The sequence below is a fragment of the Vanessa atalanta genome, chromosome 21 (genome assembly GCF_905147765.1).
Source record: "Vanessa atalanta chromosome 21, ilVanAtal1.2, whole genome shotgun sequence".
NCBI classification, from domain to species: Eukaryota; Metazoa; Arthropoda; class Insecta; order Lepidoptera; family Nymphalidae; genus Vanessa; species Vanessa atalanta.
Window position 1 is genome coordinate 4278792 of NC_061891.1, and position 23858 is coordinate 4302649.

Consider the following 23858-nt stretch of genomic DNA (forward strand, 5'->3'; position numbering starts at 1 on the left):
TCTGCCATAATGATAATTGATAGCAACAACGTAGCGTTCCGCGCTTGTTTCGCGAGGTGTGACGTCACGCGACTCTGATTGGTGTTTAATGTCACGTGATTAAATGCCTCATTTTGTCGATTTTATTTTCCAAAAATATAATTAATCTTTTATTATTTTTGTAGAAAAGTTGTTTTTTTATTTACTAATTATCATGATTTATCATTAGAAACTCAAAGCCATCCGATTTATTATTACTGGAAACAAGCCTATTTAGCCAATTTTTATGACACATTTCAAAATTACAAATCTATGAAAATATATTCCTTATTTATTTTTATTTATTCTTTTCCTTATTTTTATTTGCAAGATATAATCTATAAAATTACTTACCTGAAGAAGTAGGTACGTACGAATGAATATGAATTCATGTTCAGACTGACAATAAGGGAATAAGCATTATTCCTTTCCTAGCGATCCACCCCGGCTTCACACGGGTGTCTTTATATACAACGTTCACTGTTTTTCAGTAAATAGACAATACAAACCGCTATCCCTACATTTTAAATCTGTAATATCTTAGAAAATATTCATTTAAATTACATGCTGTAAAGATGCATATTGATTTTTATTCAATGCACAATTTGTATTGCTTAAAAAATGTTGTATTGCTTAAAATCTCTTCGAAAATTAAAGGATAAAAAATGCTTACTGTGGGTTATTCCTGAGAGATAGGCATGTACCATCGTGGACTTTTTTAGAGACCTTTATAAGGTGTACAATACTGTTGTACATTTTTATGATATATCTTGTAACTTTCAGCTAGCGTTTGCAATGTAAATGAAAAAAAAAATGAGTTTATTTACGTCATCACTTTAGAATACGTGTACATATAAACCTTCCTGTTGAATCAATCTATCTATTAAAAAAACCACATCAAAATCCGTTGTGTATGTTAATTTTAGAGATCAAAGCATACACAGGGATAGACAGACAGCGGTAAGCGTCTTTGTTTTATACTATGTTCTTTCATATAATATGCGTATAAGTATCGTTGTTTTTCATATCATATTAATTTGTTCAAAATTAAATGATTGAAAAAACTATTACCTGCTTGAGAAATGGTTAATATTAAAAATAAAAAAAATACCATTATATTGCCTAAGTAGGTCAGTCTATATCACAAAATCTAGAAGAACAATGCGTTATATGTGAAAAATTCAATTTAAAAACTACAGTTAAACTAGAAGCACTATTTACCATTTGCCATTCCGTTCAGTCATATTTCTGATACAAGACGGTATCGGTTTGGTACCTATGACAATTTGAAAATTGACATATGTCACTGTATTGAATGTAAATTGTCAAATCCCATGTAATGAAAATATAATCATGTGGTTTTAGGTTATAAGCGCTCATAATTGTTTTTGATTATATATTTTATTGATATTTCAAAATGGTGAAAAAGAAAATAGATAACCGTATTAGGGTTATGATAGAAAATGGAGTCAAGCTTGGCCATCGCACTATGTTCCTTCTCGTCGGAGACAAAAGTAGAGATCAAGTAAGCACAAAAACAATACACTCAAATTTTTAATAAACTGAATGATTAATAGACGGCAATATACGTTATGTTCTAGCAATTGTAAACTACAAGGATTCATCGTCTTCTGTTAAGCTTTAAGTAAGTAATTATTAATTTTCAATCAATTTCAGGTGCCAATCTTATATGACATGCTTGTAAAATCTACAGTCAAAGCTAGACCGACAGTGTTATGGTGCTACAAGAATAAGGACGAAGCCATTAGCAAGTTAGTTTAAAAAGTTTAATTGTAGTTTTATTCTTATTATTGCATGCGGTTTTTGTTTTTGTAAAACTAAGTTTTATCTTCAATTAAACACATGTAGATGGTATTAATATATTTTAACGCTGTTTGAATTATATCTTAATTCTTGCAGTCATGGAAGAAAAAGAGCTAAAAAGATTGCAGCAGGAAAGTTGGAGGTGTCAGAGGAGTCCCTGTTTGATGCATTCCGAGTAGCAACTACTATACATGGCCGCTACTATTCAGAGAGTCACACTATGCTTGGTCAGACATATGGAGTATGTGTTCTCCAAGTAAGTTAAAATATTATTATACTGTCATTTGTGATTATAATAATTGATAAGTATTTAAATTAAGAATTTAAAGTTTAATTCTATAAATTTCCCAGTTGAATCACAATTCCCTTTATATAAAAAGTGAACTATGTATTTTGACACATGTGTTTGACAATATTATGTGTCTATTTTTTTAATTCAGGATTTTGAAGCTCTCACTCCAAACTTGATGGCTCGTACAATAGAAACTGTTGAAGGAGGTGGACTTATAATATTCTTGCTTAAAACCATGAACTCATTAAGACAGCTGCACTCTATAACAATGGATGTCCATTCCAGGTAATAATTTAGTTAAAATGCATTGTATGAACTTTTGTTAGACCACCTTAGCCCTTTTTCTATGTTGTGAGGGCAAATGGCATGATACATTTTTTTATGCCATCGTGCCACCCCCGTGACCCCTCTTGTGCATGTAGAATTTGTACAACATATGACAATTTTGTATATTCTATAAACATTACTTATTTGTAATTTGTCATTTATATTTATTAACAAAACTTTTACATTTTTTTAACTATCTGAACTTTTTAGTAACTATCTGAAATTTTTAAATTTTCATAGTGCACTCTTTTTTTATTATTTAATTACTGTTTTGATGATTTATTAATTATTACATTTTTTTTTTATTTTTAGGTTCAAAACAGAAGCCTTTGACACAGTTACAAACCGTTTCAATGAGCGTTTCCTTTTGTCGCTAACGGATAATCCCAGATGTCTTGTTCTGGATGATGCCTTGAATGTACTTCCAATATCTTCAAAAACAGCCCAAGTGGAACCAGTTGATGCTGTTCCAGAGGTAATTATTTAGTTATATTTATAATATGTCTTAAGCAAAAGCTTTCTCTCCTCTTAAAGATAAGGAGTAAAACTTATACCATCACATTATGCTTTCAAACATAAATCAACATATATTGTATAGGTATATGTAAACATAAATCAACTTATATACAACTGTATTTATTTCCTTACAGCGTGTTAATCCAAAGTTGACTGAGCTAGTTTCCTCTTTATCGGACACTCCACCAGCTGGACCACTAGTAGCATTGTGTCGCACGTATGATCAGGCTACTGCATTGGTTGCGCTTATTAATACACTTGCTGATAAACAATCAAGGTAAGATTTGCTACATATAATAAATTTAAAGATTAATTATTTTTTTTCTTTATTTATCTTTGTCTATAGTAATATTTTTTTATGAGTATAATTATAATACAAATATAATAAAATAATTACTTGTGTAAGTAAATATATACTAGTATGTATAACAAATGCAATTAAATAAATAAAAAAAATTTCAAGGATATGATGGCATGATGGCATTATGCAAATACTCTTTAATTTTGTTTCAGACCTCCACATTGTCTCACAGCCGCAAGAGGTCGCGGGAAGTCTGCCTGCCTCGGCTTAGCGGTCGCTGCCGCCGTCTCACTAGGCTATGTGAACATATATGTCACTTCTCCTCATCCTGAAAACTTGATCACCTTGTTTGAGTTCGTTTTAAAAGGTCTCGATGCTTGTTTATACCAAGAACATATCGATTACAACATTGTGAGGTCAACGAATCCCGACTTCAAGAAGGCCATCGTCAGGATCAACATTTCTAGGAACTCTCGCCAGACTGTACAGGTATTGAGATAACATTGCATATTAAAATATTAAAAATTATCACAGTGGAGCTAAGCATCACAACTTCTAATTTGTTCATTTTATTTAAAAAAATGCACAAACTCCCCGTAAACTAATTACACCGCCAAATGTTCTGTCATAGTACATCACTCCAGACGACCATGCGCTGCTGTCCGCTGCGGACCTGGTGCTGGTGGACGAGGCAGCCGCCATCCCGCTCGCGCACGTGTCGGCCGCGGCCACCCGCGCCCCCCTCGCGCTGCTGTCCTCCACCGTGTCCGGGTACGAGGGCACGGGCCGCGCGCTGTCGCTCAAGCTGTTCGCGCAGCTGCAGACCGAGCACAAGGCGCCGCCTCCGGTGAGTCGACCCCCCCACCCCGCGCCGTTGTCCTCCGCCGTGTCCGGGTACGAGGGCATAGTAGTATGAGAGTTTCCCGACTCAGATCAGAGTACAGAAGTGATATTCCAAATCTCATAGCAAGTTAGAATAATTAATGCAAATTAAAATTACTAAGCTTACTATCGAAATAATGTAATTAACAAATAAAACGTTTTTTTTTATATTCAATTTAGATAAAATTGGAGGAGCCGATCCGTTACCGATCCGGTGACTCAGTGGAGCAGTGGCTCAACTCGCTGTTATGTCTGGAAGCGGTGACCCCAGCGGTGGGCGTGGGTGCTCCGCCGCCGGCCGCCTGCGATCTGTACAGAGTTAACAGAGACGCTCTGTTCTGTTACCACAAAGCTGCCGAGGCGTTTCTTCATCGTGTCGTTTCCATATACGTGGCCAGTCATTATAAGGTATACATTATCTACGTCTTATATAAATAATAACCTTGACGGACTGGTATCGACACACGAGAGATCCAATTGGAAACAATCTTTACGTCTATAATATACAATTTGATATTTCATTTATAGAAAAAGTGTCAAGAACTTTTAGTCGACTTCTTACTAAGTTAATTTAGATGGGAATAGATCACATTATCGTCAGTCTTTCCTAGCTAAGTGAGCAAAGTTTATCATCCTGGTTCTACCTAATGAGAACTCCATTGCCGATTGATGAGAGGTTATGTTGGTCCGCAGAACAGCCCCAACGACTTGCAGCTGCTGGCGGACGCGCCGGCCCACCAGCTGTTCGTGTTACTGGCGCCGTCCAGCCGCGCAGCGCTGCCCGAAGTGCTGTGTGTGGTGCAGCTGTGTCTGGAGGGGAACCTCAGCGACAGGTGGGTCAAGTGTAAATAAATAACTAAAATCTAAGTTTCGAATTAACTGGAAATGTTTTTGGTGAGATAGTACTTTATTTGTTTGAAAATATAATATAGTCTTCAATTCATAGCGGCTGGTAAATAGTAACCGCCCATATTCCTTACATTGCCAATGCGCCACAGACCTTGGGCGAAGAGATCTCCCTTGTGCTGAAACTTACCTTTCTGTTAAACGCAATATTACTGCCTAGCGGTAGAATACGTGGTCAGGTCATACAATACATTTTAATATTTTTTTTATAATATTTTATTGTTTAGATCGGTAAAAGACAGCCTTGGCCGAGGAAGGAAAGCCTCAGGTGACCTAATTCCTTGGAACATATGCGAACAGTTCGGCGATAAAGACTTCCCGAAGCTCTCAGGGGCGAGAATCGTCAGGATAGCGACTCACCCATCGTACCAACGGGTTTGTACAATCGTCTTAATTTAAATTGTATAGGCTTTGTGCAAAAAGTGAAAAGTCTTTAAATAGAGTAAATACTGCTGGACAAAAGCTATAAGAGATTTTACTAATTAAATCTTCATTTTACTACTTAAGTACAAGAAAATAAATTTATTTGATTATGATAGGTCTGGTCCATGTAGGCTCTATGATATTTATGTGCATGATAAGAAGAAAATGTTTGAAGTAATTTTGGGGATGTCTTTAAAACAAAATGCATTATAATAATCCATATCGAATTTTGCTGTCGGTGACCAATCTTAAGGACCAGCTGAGACGCACAACGTAAACGTCTTACTTTTACAAGTACGTGCGCGAATTTGGCAGTTTTGCAGTTATGTAACATTTATTAGGCTTCTATAATTAATGCTGCAATATTTAATTCCATTGTAAGTTAATAAATTAACTTCGAACTTTCTCGAATGGATAGGAGGCTGTTGTCCAATAGTGGGACATGTATTTAGCGTTTGAAGTTGAATTGGATTTCCTATTGACATATTATTTTTAACAGATGGGTTACGGCAAGCGCGCCTTGCAACAGTTAGCTGCGTACTACTCGGGTGATATTCCTTGCCTTGAAGAAGTGAACAGCGATGACGATGACACACGAACAGACAACCAGAAAGAATCTTTACACACTGAAAATATAACGCCAAGGTACGATTTTTGGGGAAAATACAATCCAAGAGTAATCAGATTAAATACGTATATGCTTAAAATAGAAATGAATAGACACAATAATGATAAACGACGACTACAGTATAAAGAAATTATTAACTTCGTTTTTTTTTAAGGTCGAAACCTCCGACACTACTCAGAAGACTTACAGAAGTGAAGGCCGAACACTTAGACTATCTGGGGACAAGTTTCGGTCTCACGGAGGAACTTCTGAAATTTTGGAAATCGCAGAAATTCGTACCAGTTTACTTAAGGTGAGTCCGTTGTTATACGAAAGAACGCCTAGTATTTCATCTCCAGTTGATAATTTACTGACGCCTCGTTTCGCCGTCCAGTCATATTTAAAATGATCAACATAAAGTCACTACCTAAAATGCACAACTACACACAATATAACACGTATCGCGTATGAACACGCAGCCAGAAGAGCAACGAGCTGACGGGCGAGCACTCGTGCATCCTGCTGCGCGCGCTGCGGGCGGCGGGCTGGGCGGGCGCGTACTTCTCCGACTTCCGGCTGCGCCTGTCGCGCCTGCTCGGCCGCTCGCTGCGCCGCGCGCCCGCGCCGCTCGCGCTCGCCGCGCTGCTCAACGACCACGTGCCCGTCCAGCGCCCCCGTAAGCCCCCCCCCCCTCAGTCTCGATATAGTAACACATTACAAATACATGTAAAGCCATTATATTACATTTTTACTACAATACCCATGGTATTACCTTAGGTATTCGTATGGTGTATATATTACATCGACATCTTTCGAAATATACTTATTTGAACTGCATTACATTGCCCTCTATTACCATAGTTCATATTTTCAATTGAAGTTTAAACAATTATTAGCTATACCTACGAGTAAGGTCGAAACTATTAACGTCAACATACTTATATGACAACAGTCTTGACGAAGCAACTCATTGAGCAGCACCTCTCGTGCCACGACTTGGCCCGCTTGGAGGCGTACTGTCGCCAGCAAGCCGACTACCGCCTAATAATGGACTTGTTGGTCCCACTCGCCAACATTGTCTTCCACACGAAGGTCAAACTTAAGTTGGACGCTGTTCAGCAGGTAAGCCAACATTATTAATTAGCAAAAACACCAGACTGTTATTGTATTTTTGATTGCGATAAAGATATGTATTATATGTCCTTCGTGGATCATAAGCTATAACGGGTTCAAATAAAGGCCAGCGTAACTTCATGTGAATTGGATTTTAATTTTATATTTGACTATGAGAAGCGCCATTTTAATTGTAATCTCTAATAAGTTATAATTTCAAAGAGATTATAATTTAAATAATCTCTGATAACTAACACTTTAAAAAATAGAACAATTTAAATTTGTGTCGTCATTATTTTGTAGTATTTCGAAGAATTTCAATATGAAATTGTCCATAATTTCCAGGTTCTGTTCGTTGCAATGGGTTTCCAAATGAAGGATGTAGATGACATCGCAAGTGAGCTCGGACTACCTGGCTCGCAAATCCTAGCGAAGTTCTACGAAGCCTGCAAGAAGATTAACTCGGCTCTCAACTCCATTCTAGAAGTTACTGTTGCGAAGGAAATGGGCATAGACGAAAAAGTAGCGGACGTGAAATCAGATGAACCAGTCAAGCAGAGTCTGCAAGAGGAATTGTCGAAGGCGGCAAAGGTATTACTCGGTTGTGGTATATTTGTACTTATTTGGAAATTTAGAAATAAAATATCGTTCTGAAAAGCCGTAGTGTTTTGTTTTTGTTGTTTATCTGTAATGTACATCAAATTATATTTAAAAAAAAAAACGTTGTTATGCATTAAAATCTTTGATAAGAAAGTCAAGTCTTCTAGGTAAAATGAACTTAATAAAACTTTAAAAATTACTGACCACTGAAGTCACTGAAATTAGAGGTATGAATATTTGATTTTCAGACCCTTATATAATTTGATGAGCACTAAGCGTTAAAGCTTATGTTTTGTAAATGAAATAGTTGTATAAGCATTTAGTCTGCATGGGGGAAATAGAGGAGCCAATTTTGTATGCGAAGTTCATCATTTTTTAAAGCTAGAATCATAATAATTCGTATTTAGGCGTCTATTTATAAATAAGCTATGAGTAAAAACAGTTGTAACACCGTTGATAGAAAATTATTTTTCTAACTCCGGTAACCAGAAGATAAAAGTTTTAATAAAAGATCCCCAACATTTTCTATAATATATTATATGTTTATTATGACATATTCTTGTGTCTAAATAAAAAAATACTTGTTGTATTCTAGAAAATTCGTCCTCTAAGCGGTTAAAGGGGAAGGGGGAAGATCTTTAGGAAGTTCGTCATTTTCGTGAAGTGGAACGTCCGTACCATTTTACAAATGGGATTATTACCGGGCTTACGGCTACTTTAATTATTTTTATAACTATATAAAACATATGATAAAACTTATTTTGAGTTGATATCATAATAATATTTTATCGTATTCCTCAACGAAATTAAATCATTTAAATTCCAGGAGTTGGAGCGTAAACAACGTAAGGAGCTTTCTCGTTTGATGGGCGAAGATCTGGCGCAGTACAGGATCAAGGGCAGCGATCTCGACTGGGGCAAAGCTCTATCTGTTTCCAACCAGAAACAATTAGTATCTGTAAAGAGGTTAGTATAGTTTCTATAGACTACCTTTGTCTTTTACTGACTATAAATTGTGATATGTGGTAGTTACGACCTAGTTTATACGTACGTATACTGATCTCAAAGTTCATCGCAGAGATATACCAAACACTTAAAATACTGGATCATACCACATACCCATTAATCCCCAGTACCCAACACTCAAAACCACCAGTAATGGCTTTCACAAGATGGATTGGCGTCAGGCAGGCAGTGGGCTGTGTAATCCATGCAGTGTAATCTATTGTGTGCATTATTGTGCTTAATCTAGCGATGAGTCACACCGGGAACTATATAAAAATATTTTAGAATATATGAACGAATATTCATCGAGGCTTTTATTTGTAAATCATTCTACAAATGAGTAGTGATCACATATACTCACAATAAACATACTTGTGTTTCTTCTTCTCAGTGGTGAGAAGCGACTCGGAGATGACAGTAAAGAAATAGAAGAACTAATTGAAGCACACTCCAGTAAGAAGAAAAAGAAGAAGAAGCATGTTAGGAATTAAATCGAATACATTTATTTGACTAAAAAATATTATGTTTTTTTTATTTTTCCCAAAGTCACATGTTGCTAAATGTGCAAAACAAAACAAATGCCTTTATTTTCTTTTTATTATTGATAACTCAGAACTATTGATGTACTACATTTTAGAATGTATCTTTTAATTATTTATTTCTTAAGATATTTCACAAAGTTGATCATTTTTCATATAACTAAATAAAAAGAAATGTAAATGTCTCACTGATGGACTAAGACTTCATCTCCCTTAAGATTATAATCAGAATCGAATAAACAAATGAACTTAATATACCCACGTAAACCACATGTTGTTTCGATAGACATTTTAAGCATTCGTCGTCGTATACATCTCGGCGTGCGTCGACATCGGCGCTCAGCTCTACGACGTCTCCATTCTGTTCTACCAAATCCTACCTTATCTATTCTAGATGATTTATTAAACATGTACTTGAAATGGCTATTGTATCAATACACAAATGAAGGTGCTATTTCATTACATGTATTTAGAATTTCAAATTTTTATCGAATTATCTGGTCCTATTCTGACGTCACAAATATGACGATGTTACTAAACTGAAGAGGCTGTCTCCTCATGATCGCCGGCATCTGCATATTGTTTTTATTTTGCTTTGTGATTTCGGCTACTGGCAATATATTTCTTATTTACATAATCTATCTATTTTTCCAAAGATTTCAAAGTATATTCGGTGTGTAATAGTAATAAAAGTATGTCATATTTTTTATATGAGTGTTGCATATTTTTTAGTTTTTAAGACTCGCTGCAGACAGCAGGTCTGTTCTGTCAGCACGTAATGTTTTTAGCATTTGCACGCTAGCGACGCGCTCAGGGCGCAGCGCAGCGATAAATACCTCTCAAAGGGTTTCTTTGAATGTAACATAGAGATTATATTATTACAGAGATTATATTTTTATACTTTTGGCTTGCCTTCTTTACAGATAAAAATGTATATTCGTACTTTAGTTTGTATTTTCTATATTTACATTCTTCAGATAAAGCTGGGGTCATACAAAAGGAAACAACATAGTCAATAATAATTTCTATAATTATTGTAATATAAAAAAGTGTCGGTAGTTATTCAACCCTTGGAATAGACAATAGATATTTCCTCTTAAACATAACAAACATGTGGCGGGGGAGGGGCGCGGCGCTCGTAAAAAAATACTCTTTGTGTGAAGCGACCGTCGCCCAGCGCGCCGCTCACACGCATGCGCTAGACTTTACCATTTTATTACAATATAATGTGATCTAAGAAAAATAATATTTTCGTCTAACGCCGCTGACGGGCGCGTGGTAAACAATTTTATACTATCATTAGTTTGTCTCTTACGATAACACGCACTACCTTAATGAAACGGCTCGCGTTAGCGAAGGCCCGACGTTTTCGCTTGTTTCATATCTTGGTGTAGAACGATTGTGTTAGACTTATGCTAAGCGCACACCGCGGACGATGCGAAGCCGTGTAACAAATCTGCGCAAATCACTCGTACGTACCAGCCTCGCGTTCGCTATGATCTATCGAAAAAACGTCGCCTACAAAACGTAATTTAGAACATTATAGTTGGCTGTATTATAATCTACTTGTTACAAAATTTCGTTATATTTTTCTCACTTTCGCTCAACGGGATACTTCGACAGGATTTATGGAAACATTTAATGATTGGATTCATTCGCGGAGAAAGCGAAGCAAACGGATGTGTGTGTTGGGTGTCGTCGCCTGCGTGAAGTATCCCGCGAGAAAACTTAAGGCTCAGCAATTACAATACGCCTTTAAACAATAGAGTAGATTGCACACAACATACAGATGTACAGTAATTGAGAAGGAATTGCACTTAGGAAAGGTTTGCGTCTCTTGGCACTTTGTCTTACGTTAATAATATGTAAAATTGGAAAACTAACAAAATTGTACTAAACGATTCAAAAGTTGGCAGAGGGAAAGACAAAAACTTCAAGCAGAGTTCAGACACGGCGACTCCGAAGAAACAATCGCCTTCGATCTCTTATTGCATACGGTCGGTCGCCCTGTCTGCACTCGACTCGGATTAAGAAGCATAATATCCATAATCCATTCATTCGTAATAAGCTACAAATTAGCAATTAATAAAAATAATTGTAACACGCACATCGATGAAATATTAAATACTTAATATAAATCGTTTCTACTTAATTTTCAATATTATGTATTATAAAATATATATTTTTAAAAACGTCAAGATTTTGAACATAGTGTAGGGTTCGGTAAGCAGTGTACAGCGTCGGGAGTCGGGAGGACTAGTGAGGACGAAGGGACTCTATACATCTTAATAATTATATATTCAAAGACACAAAAGCAAATCCACTAGACCTTATTGCCACTCTTAAATTATTGCTACGACATATAGATACTGATCTACTTCTTTATAATATAATGTAAATATAATCAATAATCAATTACAACATCCAATAAAACAAAATATTGTTAAACATTATTGCATTAATTTAGTTCAACTATAAATCAGAAGGGGGTTTTCATTTGAAACGATATAATCTCTTTTTACATAACGTGCAGTTGTGTACAGTGCGAGATTGTGTTCACTGTTTATCCGTAACACCACCACGTTCCTCATTATCCTCAAAATGAATTTTTGACCGATTTCTCACTAAGGCACAATTTAAATTTCCTCTTTGAACTTTATTTAATTCTAAAATAAATTAATTCAATTCCCCTCCTCAGAGTTGTGAGGTATTCGCTAGCTGTTGTCTACATTTGTTTTGTAATTAAACACCAAGACGTAAAACTTAATAATACGAATATATTAATGTGAACATTCGTTTCATTATATCTAGCATGAACTTTGTCATGAATACGACTAAAACTCGGCCTCTCGTACACATGAGCGATTCCATTTAAGACATCCGTTGTAGTCACAACTATCCGCAATATTTGTTTGAATTTGGTCAATGTATTCTTAATAATAAACATAAATAAAATTGCAAACGAAATTATATTTGCCAAATTACAAATTATCCTCTGAATATGGTAAACAAAATTGCAAGTCGTGTTTTATTCGTGAAGTCAATTGATCTCCCAATTATGTTATTTGTCGTCGAGTCAATTAAATTAATACTTATACTAACAAATACTTACAGCTAATGTGAACAATATTGGAACACGGTTTCTCATTATCAATTAATCTAGCCTGTTTTAACTGCAGTCTGTTTACCATATTTGATACGAGAGTTAATTCATTGGTGCTCCGCATCGAATAAACTATATCTATCGTATACAAAGCTCTTATCGCTTTATTTCGCGCGCGTTTTCTTCGGATTTTTGCCTTATAATGTTAGTGTTAAGCCATTTTTTGTTAAAGCGCTTCAAGCGCTCAACTGATCGCATGTTATGACAGTTATTAATGCAGATAAAAAAGAAAATATATAATTAAAATAAAGTGTTTATAGATGATATTATTAACATGCGATCTGGCCGAGTTGTAAGGCAGTTCGAAGTGATTCAGCGATTTTAATTCGTTAGCGGCGAGCTTGCAGCGATCCTACGTTACTTACCCAATTTCGACATCAATATAACGACTAAATATTATCTACTTTGACATATTCATTATATGTTTCGATTTGTGCTATTGCTTATATAAGTTCAGTACTTTTGAGGATATATATTTTAACAATCAGCTGAACAAAATGTATGTAACCTCATTTTAATAATGATTTCTAAGATATTTTTTTTCTATCAATGAAAATTTGTTATTACTGAGTGAAGTCATCCATTCAAGGTTTGAAGCATATTGGTGTATTATTTTATCTGTGCTGCTGTGCTGTGACGTATTCAATTTGTGAGCATAGTGGTGGACATTAATAACTTAAAATATGTTTACGAAAAAAAAAAAATGCATTTATAAATTAATCATAAAAATGTTAACTGTGTTATACATTTTTCAATTAGCAAATTTCATATATATGTTTACTTTATTAATTTTGGGATAATTTTAGTATAAACTCTCAAAAGTACTGAATTTACATTTACTTATAATAATCGATACATCTATAATGGCTATTGAAACACTATAAGGCATTACAAAATCACTTTGAACTGTTTTTATTGCAAGTACATACTGTGTGTTCCACGATGAAAAAGTTGTATATTTTGTTAAATATTTCATACTTATCTAGAAAGCCTTGATTTTTGTATATTAATTCTCATGTATGTTATGAAAAAAACCTAAATAAATAAATAAAGTATATTAATTATTCAATACAAGTTTCTACTATAATAAAAGAGAATTGAGTTAGAATTAGAAAATAATCAATATTTTTGCATTTAGATTTGAAGTATATTTTGATTTGATTTATAACTAAATCGCTGCTGATTGGCTAAAAATATACACACTGCGATACTATTGGTATTTGAACTTATTACACTAAATACTGAAGCATTGCAAACGACCCATAAATTGTATATCAGTTATTTGAATGAAGTTCAAAGTCAAATCTATATATATATATCTTATATTGGAGAACGGATTGCTTACAATATACTGATAGGTATTTTTAAAGAAACATAAGTTTTTATATTGAAAAACATATTAAGAACATATTGAGATTTAAATTAGTTAATACAACAGTAAGAAAATATATTACACACACATATATATAGAAAAAGGTAAAATAGTCAAACAGAGCGACAGAGACAAAATATACTTATTATACAACTTTTTCACGTGATTTCACACATTTATATCATGAGGTAGTGATAAATATTGCTTGGTGTTAATGGCGTTTAATAAACCGCACCGACCGGAGCCTTTACGATAATGCTAAAATTACTTACGCGTATTTTCTACAAATTACAAAACGACAAAATATTAACGTAACCGCATTGAAAACCGCTACGAGGCGTGAACAGTGTCGCTGTATTTTTAATATTAATGAACATTGGCTGAACGATTTAAGCCGTATACCGAAAATTAAAAAAAAAAGGAAAAAAGGGAAATAAAGAACCAAAAATATACTATACATAAAAATTAATGTATTCTATCATCAATAACATAGGGTATAGTTACACAAATAATAAAATTAAAGGAAAACAAATTTATACATATCTCTTAACGTAAATATAAAAAAAAAAACAAATTATACACGCTATCAACACAAGATGCTACTTAGAAAAAAAAATGAAAAAAAAACAGTATTTTACAATTTACCTAAAACAATCGCCTAGCCTTCGTAACCGGCGTTCACATTACTCCTTAAAATATAAAAATCGTCGATAAGATTTTGGCGTCATTTTTAGGGTTCATTTTGATTGAAATTGAACATAATCACTGTGGTCCGAAGTTTGTCGGGATCGACTCGTGTGCGAAATACATTATGAGGTAACTTTACAATACAAAGGAACGCTAAGGTCCATAGCTTAGGCTGTATTTTTAATCTATGTGTCTAAATAACATTAAACTTTTAATTATCTGTACCTAATTTTATCCGTATTGCAGATTACAAAGGGCACTTGATCATATTTAATTGTAATTCCGATGCCATAAATTCATTAGCCTTAAAATTAAATAAGCAACAAATTGTAATATTTATCTCGATAAATCAAAATTATAAACTAAGAACGTTAACAAAAAATCAAAGTACATTTTCGCGAGTTTCCGAACGAGATGATTTGAAACGAGGAATTTTGATTTAAAAATAAATAATTATAGAACGAATTATACACAACATGTCAAGAATAAAAGAAACCGTAAATAAACAGCCGGCCGTCCGAGCGCCCGCCGGCTCGCTCGGACGCTCGTCATTAAGTAACCTTCGCTTCGTGCGCAGTACAATAAATTAAACATGTCATAATAAATAACAAAATTAAAAAAAAAATTATAAATAATTTGTGCGAATCGTAAGTACCGATATTGAATGAATTAAAAGAGTGCTAAGCGCGTTATCGCTCCGGGGTCGATGCCGTGACTCGCACCGCATAGCATCGCGCCGGCTTCGCGCGCCGCGGCAGGTAACTGGCTCAAGGTATCAGGGTAATGTAAACGGAATCGCCCAAACCGCGTGCTCGTAGCTAAACTGCGACCTAACGCCCGCCCGTCGGCTCGCACGCCAGGCCTCGTCACGCTCCCTCACTATAATTTCTTATTAATTATTATGATCTCGTCTTCTCTATAAATATAGTTTACATATAAATTAAAATATAGAGTGAAAACTACACATTTCTTATTTAATACTATATACAAGGCATCTCGCGTTTTATTAACAACATTACAAAGTTTTGTATTTTGTCCATTGTGTTTTGTGTTCGCATCCGAACGCGACAGTGTTGCCGGCTGTCGCGGCGACGACTGTGAGCGGTGCTTCGCCGTGCAAACGTGTAACGCATACGTGCCGATATATATTTACCGACCCGCCCCAGATCTCGTTCGCGTGTCGGCGAGGCGTCGTCGTCGCGACGAACGGACAAACGAGCTACGATCTTACTATAAACGTTCATACAAAAACCTATCTGGCACTAACATGTATATCATTACAAAATGTATAATATATAATGTATTTACAGTCACAACATAAATTTGATAAACAACCGAGAGAAAGATAATTTGGTGTTGTTGATTTTTTTAAAGAATTTATTTAAATATGAACGATAATAACGTCGTTACGATTTATTCATTTAAAAAATATTCATTTCATTCTAACGAACAAGTAGTCACTTCAGTTTCAGGAATACGTTTACGAGTCAAACCTAGCCCACTCTATAGCCTATAGCCCACTAACTGGAGTCCTTATATTATTGTCTTCCCAAATATACTATCATTTGTATGTCTCGATATAACTAAAACCGACCTCCCACCACCGTTGAAAATGATATGTATTATAAAAAATTATCGAATGCGTCACCGAGAGGCACGTTTGCTCGGCTATTGTTCAGAGATATCGATTGATTTGTTCGTTTTCGATCGGATATTATAATACAAAAAACCTTTTCCGCACCCCTAACCGATTCAAGTATTTATTATCTATATTCACTCCTAAAAAGCGACAGTTAAACGAAATTTATTGCGAAGTACTACATGATCCCATCATTTTTGAGATATTACTCGGTTGGCCCGCTCGAGGTTGTCGTATAGCTAGCGAGTTGCGCCGCGCACCGACCGGCGACCGGACGGACCGGACGCTGTGCCGCCAATCGGACGCCCGCGTCGCCTCGCGGTAAGCGCTCGCGGTCAATACCTTTACGAAGACGAAACAAACAGAACCATTTAAGATATGGCTATTCTATCACTTAATATTACTTCGGTGAACGAACGAGCCGTCGACCCGCGAATGTCGCTTTGCGACGAATTATTTACAATTTATACATCGTTTTTTGGTCATCATCTTGGGAAGTGAAGATGCGAAGACAAATTTGTCATTTTTTGGCAGTCGATTTTGATTCGTATTAAGTAATATCCGAAATATTAGTATAATAATAAATTACAAAATACAAAACGGAAGATTATGATTTTGAAGCAAATTCAATTATTCATCTGGAAATTATTTCAAAAGGATTTAATGTTGTCGATAATGTCCTGTTATCGATAAACTGAATTAAAAAAAAAAAACAAGAACATGATACACGACGAATTGAATTTAATTAGTTAAAGGAATCTAGCAGATCTAATCGAGTGAAAATCGATTCGAAATATATTTCATATCAACTTATCTAATTAAATAAGTCTAGTATTTAAATAACTCGTTTCCGAATCAATTAACGTATGGTTTTCAATGAACCGGTTTGATTGTAATCGATTTGATTAGTAATTTATCACGCATTATCGAAACTTAGTGTCAAAGTTGCTCATTAATTAATTATATTTAATTATTATACAACACATATTTATCGTACACGTAATATAATATAATACAAAGTTAACTAAAAATTAAAATTAAACCTTATAATCTGTTATATTACATCACATCCAACTTGCAATCAATTAAAAATAATTAGTTACATAAATAAAAAATAAAATTTTAACGTTGCGAGTGCCGTACTACTAATCTTATAAAACGTACAGTATTATTATCAGCTGCGAACGGACAGCGAGACGAAAGGTCCTATATCCGTTGACTTTTATTATCTGTGGCATGCGTCACGTCTAATCTGGAGGTTTCGCTGTCTCCACTATTTGAAAATGGAACGAGACTATGGCATTAATGGATTCTTAACGTGATCGCGGTCGGTTTAGCGCGAAACAATCTTCACGAACTGTGAAGACGTAAGACGTAACGCAAATTGTCGTGTTTCGATTAAAGATAACACACAATATTGTCTGAATTTTCCGGTTTGTTCAGTATTAAATGCGTAATTATTGTTGATTATTCTAATTGAAGACGACGAAATCTTTGTAGAATTGAAAATGATTTCTATCTTAGAATTTTCGGAAAATAATTAAAAACTGTGTATGAAGTTATGATTTTTCTGAACTGTTACACTGTCAATATATATGGCTGTTATTATGTATTTTTAAATTTAAACTGTTATTATTGTTTGTTGATCATGAATCATGATGATAATTTAGCCGTAAAAAGAAATCCTATGAATTTGAAAAATCAATAATGTTAATATTATTGGAAAAAATTCTATTTCGAGAATTTAGTTTTATTTTTTGAACTATGTATTATTATTAATTTGTTTTGTCACTGTCTGTATGGTTGAAAAAAATAAACAGAGTATTTATGTTTGAAAATGATCATTAATTTTGTCCGAATTTATATATTCTACGGTAGAGGGTGAGAGCATGAAGGTTTTAATGTAATGGTTAAGTATAGGCCTTTTAATGTTATATCTGTTGTTGTAATCTAACAGTTAAAATACTCATTAAAACCGATTTTGGTAATCAAATACATATAACATATAAACGATTACATTTAAACGTTACCAATTAAAATCAATAAAAGAAAAAATCTTTAGTTTTCACAAAAAGCTTCTTATACTAAATTAGTCCGTTACATCGTTTTATGTATATATCAATCAAATTCGGGATGACGGTTGTAAAATATTTCCTGTGGTATGTTTGAATCTCACTTACTCCGTGGTGGTCTTGTTACCGATTTGAGTCAATTCTGCTACAAATGTCGAATTATCTGAGTATCAGTACAAAACAGAGCGGTCGGTGTAAACGATATTACATTAAGTGCCGTACTGCGATGATAATTGAAATATTATCGTGAACTCATTTCTCTTCGCTGTCAAATTTGCCTATGAATAATCATACAAGATATTCCACGCATCACTCCAAAGTCTACAGTACGGACTGCGTCACGGCAGGCGAGGCGCGGGCCCGGCCCGGTCCCGGTCCCGGCGCGGCGCCGGCGCAGACCCGGCCCGGTCCCGGCGCGGCGCTGGCTATGCGGCGGCGCGTCACTCGCGAGGCGCGTTCTTGAGCAGCGAGATGGCGTGTCGCACGTACTGCACGAGGTGCCGGAACGTGGAGAACAGCGTCAGCGGCCCGCACTTGCGGTCCACCGCGATGAACAGGTCTGCAAGCACGAGGGTACGTTACGTTAGCGGGAAGGGGAAATGGGGGCCCGTGAACCGACTTCAAGCTTATCCGAGACAGGGTATATTTGTCAGCCATACATCAGATTTTATTTTGGGTTTTCTATTTGGTTACGCCTTAAGTTTTACGGGGGTTTTATACTTGTTATATGCGGTAGGTATCGAAGGTCATCTCATATCATCGGGTAATTCATTTTCTTTCTTCATAAATTTTAAATTTTAAAACCCTTTTCTAAGTCATCATACTTCGGTTCGATTCTGTTTTTCATATTTATATTTCGTATACACGCCTTTCGCGTGATCTACTGAGTAATGTCTTAATTAGGAGACAGGGTAGGATTGTGGAATGTCCAGATGATGGGAGTGTTACATACCTTGGTTGGGTCTGAGCCTGCACAGGCTATCGGCTTGCTCCCACAGGTCGTGCGCGACGTACAGGAAGGTGTAGTATTTGGTGAGCTGCAGCAGCGCATGGTGCGCGTGCGCAGGGACGGCGTGCGCCATGGGGCAGTAGCCGGTGCCGGAACCGGAGCCGGAGCCGGCAGGGACGGCGTGCGCCAGGGAACAGTAGCCGGACGAGCCGGAACCGGAGCCGGAACCCACGGAGCCGGCGGGGGATGGCGACGGCGACATCGGGGACGCCGACCTCGCCGACGACGCCGACATGGCCGACGCCGCAGATACCGCTTCTGCGCAAGCCGGCTGGAACGACAAGGACTGTTGACGCTATGATCATAGGTTGTGGTAAAATTTTCCGATTAGTTCCACCACCGATTAGCCGATAATAGGATTTTAAGCATATCAGATTACACAAAATGTCTTATAAAATTACGATTTGTTTACGGTTTTTTTATTTTATGAAACTATTTTAGCAACAAACCTTCTGTTGATATTCCTGAACGATTTTGTTGTACTCTCTCACTTCCCGGTTGTACATTTTGAACATTCGTAGGTACAGCAACGCTTGAACTCGGAGACTGAAATTAAATAGTGTATTAAGTAAGCGCTCTGACTAATTTTGGAGGCATAATCAATTCTGGGGGTAGCCGAGATGATCCAAAATAACGCAAAGTCGTCTACTTCAGTTTCGACAACTGGCTAAATAAACACAGCGCCTCGTACCTGAGGATGTCCAGCTTGCTGAAGGTGGAGTGCGGCGAGGCGCGGAACCGCTGCGGCATGGAGTGGATGGACTTGATGTACTCGATGGTCTCGCGGTAGATGGTGAAGGCGCGCTTGGTGTCGAGCTCCAGCTCCAGCACGCGGCCCGTGAGCACGAAGCACAGCACGGACTCCAGGTACAGCATCACGCGCGCCAGCGGCTCCTGCTCGCGCTCCGCCGCCGTGCGCAGGCGCTTGGCCTCGCCCAGGTAGTACCTGCACACACCCGCGTTACTGCCGACTGCCGACACCCGCTTACGCACAACGAGGCGATTCCATCTTCTGTGTACCCAATTTATATCAAACGGGCCACGCAAACACTAACTATCGAGTATTTCACTAAGTGGCTGCTCACATCGGGAACGAGGAATCAGGGAGCTTCGTGACTTAATAGAATACCGGGTAAAAGAAAGATCGAATAATGTTACTCGTCACCGAGTTCTCCGAAGAGTTGGTACTGGCGTATGACTCACTTGTGGTCTCGTTCCTCGTCGGAGAGCGCGTCGGCCGGCAGTCGCTCGAAGTACGAGTAGTAGATGGGCGTCCGGCCCGCGCAGCGCTCCGCTCGCTCCAGGCCGCCGAGACTAGCTAGACTCCCGCCGCTTGTTTCCAGCGTCTGCAGTTCAGCAAACGTTTGTTTAGGTGCATTACAATATTACATTAATCACAGAAATCGTCTGAGAGACCAATCCAACTGGAATGATATTCCTTCGGAAAGTTTGACTAATGTTGAAGACACCGTGACGACTCAAAATATGAGGGACTCGTGCATGTTAATCACGGGTTCCCAGTCCAATAGTTAAATAATAACCACAAATCATATTTTAATTCAGGGACAGGAAACGGGTTAACCGCAAACCAAAATAATCAAATCTATATTTCCATAACTTTACACGACAATTGAATTAGAGACCGAACGATATTTGATAAATTTCCGATAATATGAAAATATTTCGAATTATATCGCCATTTTTATTACCAGTTTGGTTTCAGCGATATTGCTAGACTATAAATAGTAGGTGGTAGCTAGCGTTTAAGGGGCCGGTCGTCAGGTGACAGACGGAATTATTTTCGGATTTATATAGGAATATAGATAGACGGCTGGAGCGCGACTCACGTGGTCGGCGGGCGGCGTGGGCGGCGTGGGCGCGGGCGGCGCGGCGCGGCGCGGCGGGCGCTGCAGCGCGCGCACGATCTCGGCGCGCAGCCGGCTCAGCGGGATGCTCACCACGCACATCGAGCGCCCGCGGGACACGCGCTCGCCTGCTGCCGACATTCCTTTCATCATTCGTTATTCGAGATAGCTCTCCTTACTAGCCCACTAACTTTTCCGCCCAGGTAATTGAACCCAGGACGAATTCATAAATTTACAGCCCTAACGTAGTCAGTAATTTTATCAAGTAATTCTCACCTGTACTAGCTTAGGAATATCAAGACGAAGGAGCTGAATTATCACAGAATACTTCTTACTAATTTTATCTAACTTATTTATACATTACGATTTGGGACACGCAAGTAATAAAGACAATATCACTTACCGTTCGTTAACGAATTCGGTACAAAGCCAACATCCGCTTCGGCTCGAACGTATCGGTCCGGCGCAATTCTTTCCACCCTCTCCAACGGTAATTTATCCCCAGAAAGGCGATCTATCGTCAATTTGTCGCTCGATAGTCGCTCATGTGATAATTTGTCACTCGACAGGCGCTCGTGCGAGAGCTTGTCGCTAGATAACCGCTCGTGCGAGAGTTTGTCACTTGATAATCGCTCATGAGAAATCTTTTCATTCGATAACCGATCGTGCGACAATTGATTTGTCAACCGATCCATTTTATCGTTTGGTATCCGCTCGATCGATAACTTGTCTCCGGACAACCGATCGATGGACATTTTTTCTATAGGTATTCGATCGATCAGCATTTTATCACCTGATAGTCGATCGTTTGATTTTCTGTCTGAAGATAACCTATCGCTAGTCGAGAGAGAGGAACGATCCGACAACCGATCTGATCGTTCAGATAGTCGGTCGGTAGATAGTCTCTCTTGTAACCGATCCGTGGATAGTCGGTCAGGGGGGAGCCGATCGCTTGAACGTCTCTCCGGTAACCGATCCGTTCGGTCAGGTATCCGGTCATTTGACGTTCGTTCTGTGGTTCGGTCTGATATTCTGTCGTCGGGGCGGCGATGGTCGGGCCTTTCGATCGAGACTCTTTCCTGTATCCTCTCGTGAGCCACTCGTTCTGCTTCTCGTTTCCTAGTTAAGGTTTCTGGTTCTTGCGGAGGTGACACTCGGGCGATCGCCTCCTCATTTCTTCGTTCAGCTGAGCGGTCCCTGTGCCTCCTGTCATCATCGTCGGCACCGGACTCGATAATTGTCACTTGACCTTTACCCTTTCCACCTTTTCCTTTGCCCCCTTTGCCGCCTTTACCCCCGCATTCGTCTCCCTTTTTTGGAGTAAAAACCTGAAGAGAAATATTTTATTACTTAGACATTTATATGAATTATACATATGTATCTTCTATTGCTTGCAGAACGTTAATAAAAAAATCTATGCTTAAAGATATTAGTAAACTCTTACCTTGCGGAAGATGTGAGTTTTGGTATCTTGCAGTGGATGTGGATGTGGTTGTGGGGGCTCGGGTTCGGGTTCACTGTCAGGCGCGGGGGACGGGGGTCGCGTTTTGGGGGGCCGGCCTCGCTTCTTTTTAGCGGGCCGCTCCTCCGAGTTGCGGAGTTTAGGAGGCCTACCCCGCTTCACGCCGGAGCTCTGTGACCCGTTAGCGATTGCCGCGGAAATGTTTGGGGAAGTTTGTGTACGAACCTATAAAAAAAATATCTTAAGTATATAATTTCATCAAAAAGAACAATAAATAAACTGTATCTGAAATCAAGCATTACAGTAATTCTATTAGCAATCAACCATAACTCCAGATATTATTTTTATGCTGTCTACTATGTTAGTTACGTTAATACACATATAATTTTAAATAAGTTTCGATTAATTAAACATGTAATAAAAAATAAATCTTCGACTACAAAAAAATATTGGTATACTTTATAGAAAAGAATTTACGAAAACAGTTAATGAATAAAACATGGATTATATTAAATATATTCTTACTGGATTCGGTCTGGGAGCCTCGTCGTCACTCGACGCAGTAGAAATACGGTTAGCCAGGGACCTTCGTCTCCTGGTGCCAGGTGATGGCGAAGACGCCTCTGAGTCTGACAACTCCGAGATTGGACTCTGTAATAACAATTTAAATATATCAATTGACACGGTTCGTATTCTGTACTCCGACGAGGAATAGCATTGAGATCTTATTAGATGGTCTTATAGCTGGATATACCCCGATCGACATTTCCGATATATTCCCATGCAGGGCTCCAACCGCCTTCCACAGCATATCCTTCAGCTTATAATAATTATCTAACACTTTAACTTTATCATCGGGCGGGATATCATTTAAATTGTTTTCAAAATTAATTAAACCACTTCTCAAATTACACTTCAAAACGGCCAAATCGATCCATTTTTGTTGAATATTTCGTTCATGACGATTTATGATGCTGTGCATTAATTTAATAAGTAATTGAAAGAGATTATCATCCATTTCGTTAACTTCAATCAAACAATATTTAGGTACGATTTTTTCTACAAAATGTTTTGAACGGAACAGTAATGTTATTACTACTGTAGCTAGATCACAATAACGCTTGATTTAAAACGCAGCGTGCAGTGCTGAATCAGTGTCCATGTACGGAGAAGTGTTTATCTCTCGTAATACAACACCTGGGAAAGGTTCGCAGTGAACTCTAGTCGAGCTATCAA

The 23858-nt window shown here is 37.5% G+C and overlaps 2 protein-coding genes across 6 annotated transcripts in view; one reads left to right on the forward strand and one right to left on the reverse strand.

Moving 5' to 3' along the window:
* The first annotated feature begins 1348 nt into the window (after positions 1–1348).
* Positions 1349–9334, forward strand: LOC125072419 (RNA cytidine acetyltransferase). Its single transcript, XM_047683048.1, has 18 exons — positions 1349–1543; positions 1696–1790; positions 1939–2098; positions 2283–2419; positions 2774–2936; positions 3112–3254; positions 3491–3767; positions 3910–4125; positions 4341–4568; positions 4854–4993; positions 5294–5441; positions 5989–6134; positions 6272–6409; positions 6576–6772; positions 7049–7218; positions 7555–7800; positions 8636–8775; positions 9206–9334. Exons 1-18 carry the CDS (start codon positions 1436–1438, stop codon positions 9303–9305), a joined length of 2952 nt encoding a protein of 983 aa, XP_047539004.1. The 5' UTR covers positions 1349–1435; the 3' UTR covers positions 9306–9334.
* An 8673-nt stretch (positions 9335–18007) lies between these two features.
* Positions 18008–23858, reverse strand: part of LOC125072184 (AF4/FMR2 family member lilli) — a 208551-nt gene continuing 202700 nt past the window's right edge. For 3 of the 5 annotated variants that reach the window (XM_047682709.1, XM_047682706.1, XM_047682705.1), the window contains exons 13-21: positions 23148–23273; positions 22605–22847; positions 21564–22488; positions 21143–21291; positions 20499–20641; positions 19987–20241; positions 19745–19841; positions 19239–19581; positions 18008–18845 (exon numbers count right to left, since the gene is read on the reverse strand). In XM_047682709.1, the coding sequence (XP_047538665.1) occupies positions 18727–18845; positions 19239–19581; positions 19745–19841; positions 19987–20241; positions 20499–20641; positions 21143–21291; positions 21564–22488; positions 22605–22847; positions 23148–23273 (2400 nt within the window). In that variant the 3' untranslated portion in view covers positions 18008–18726. The remainder of the gene's footprint in view (positions 18846–19238; positions 19582–19744; positions 19842–19986; positions 20242–20498; positions 20642–21142; positions 21292–21563; positions 22489–22604; positions 22848–23147; positions 23274–23858) is intronic. The other 2 variants (XM_047682707.1, XM_047682708.1) reach the window with 2 other exon arrangements.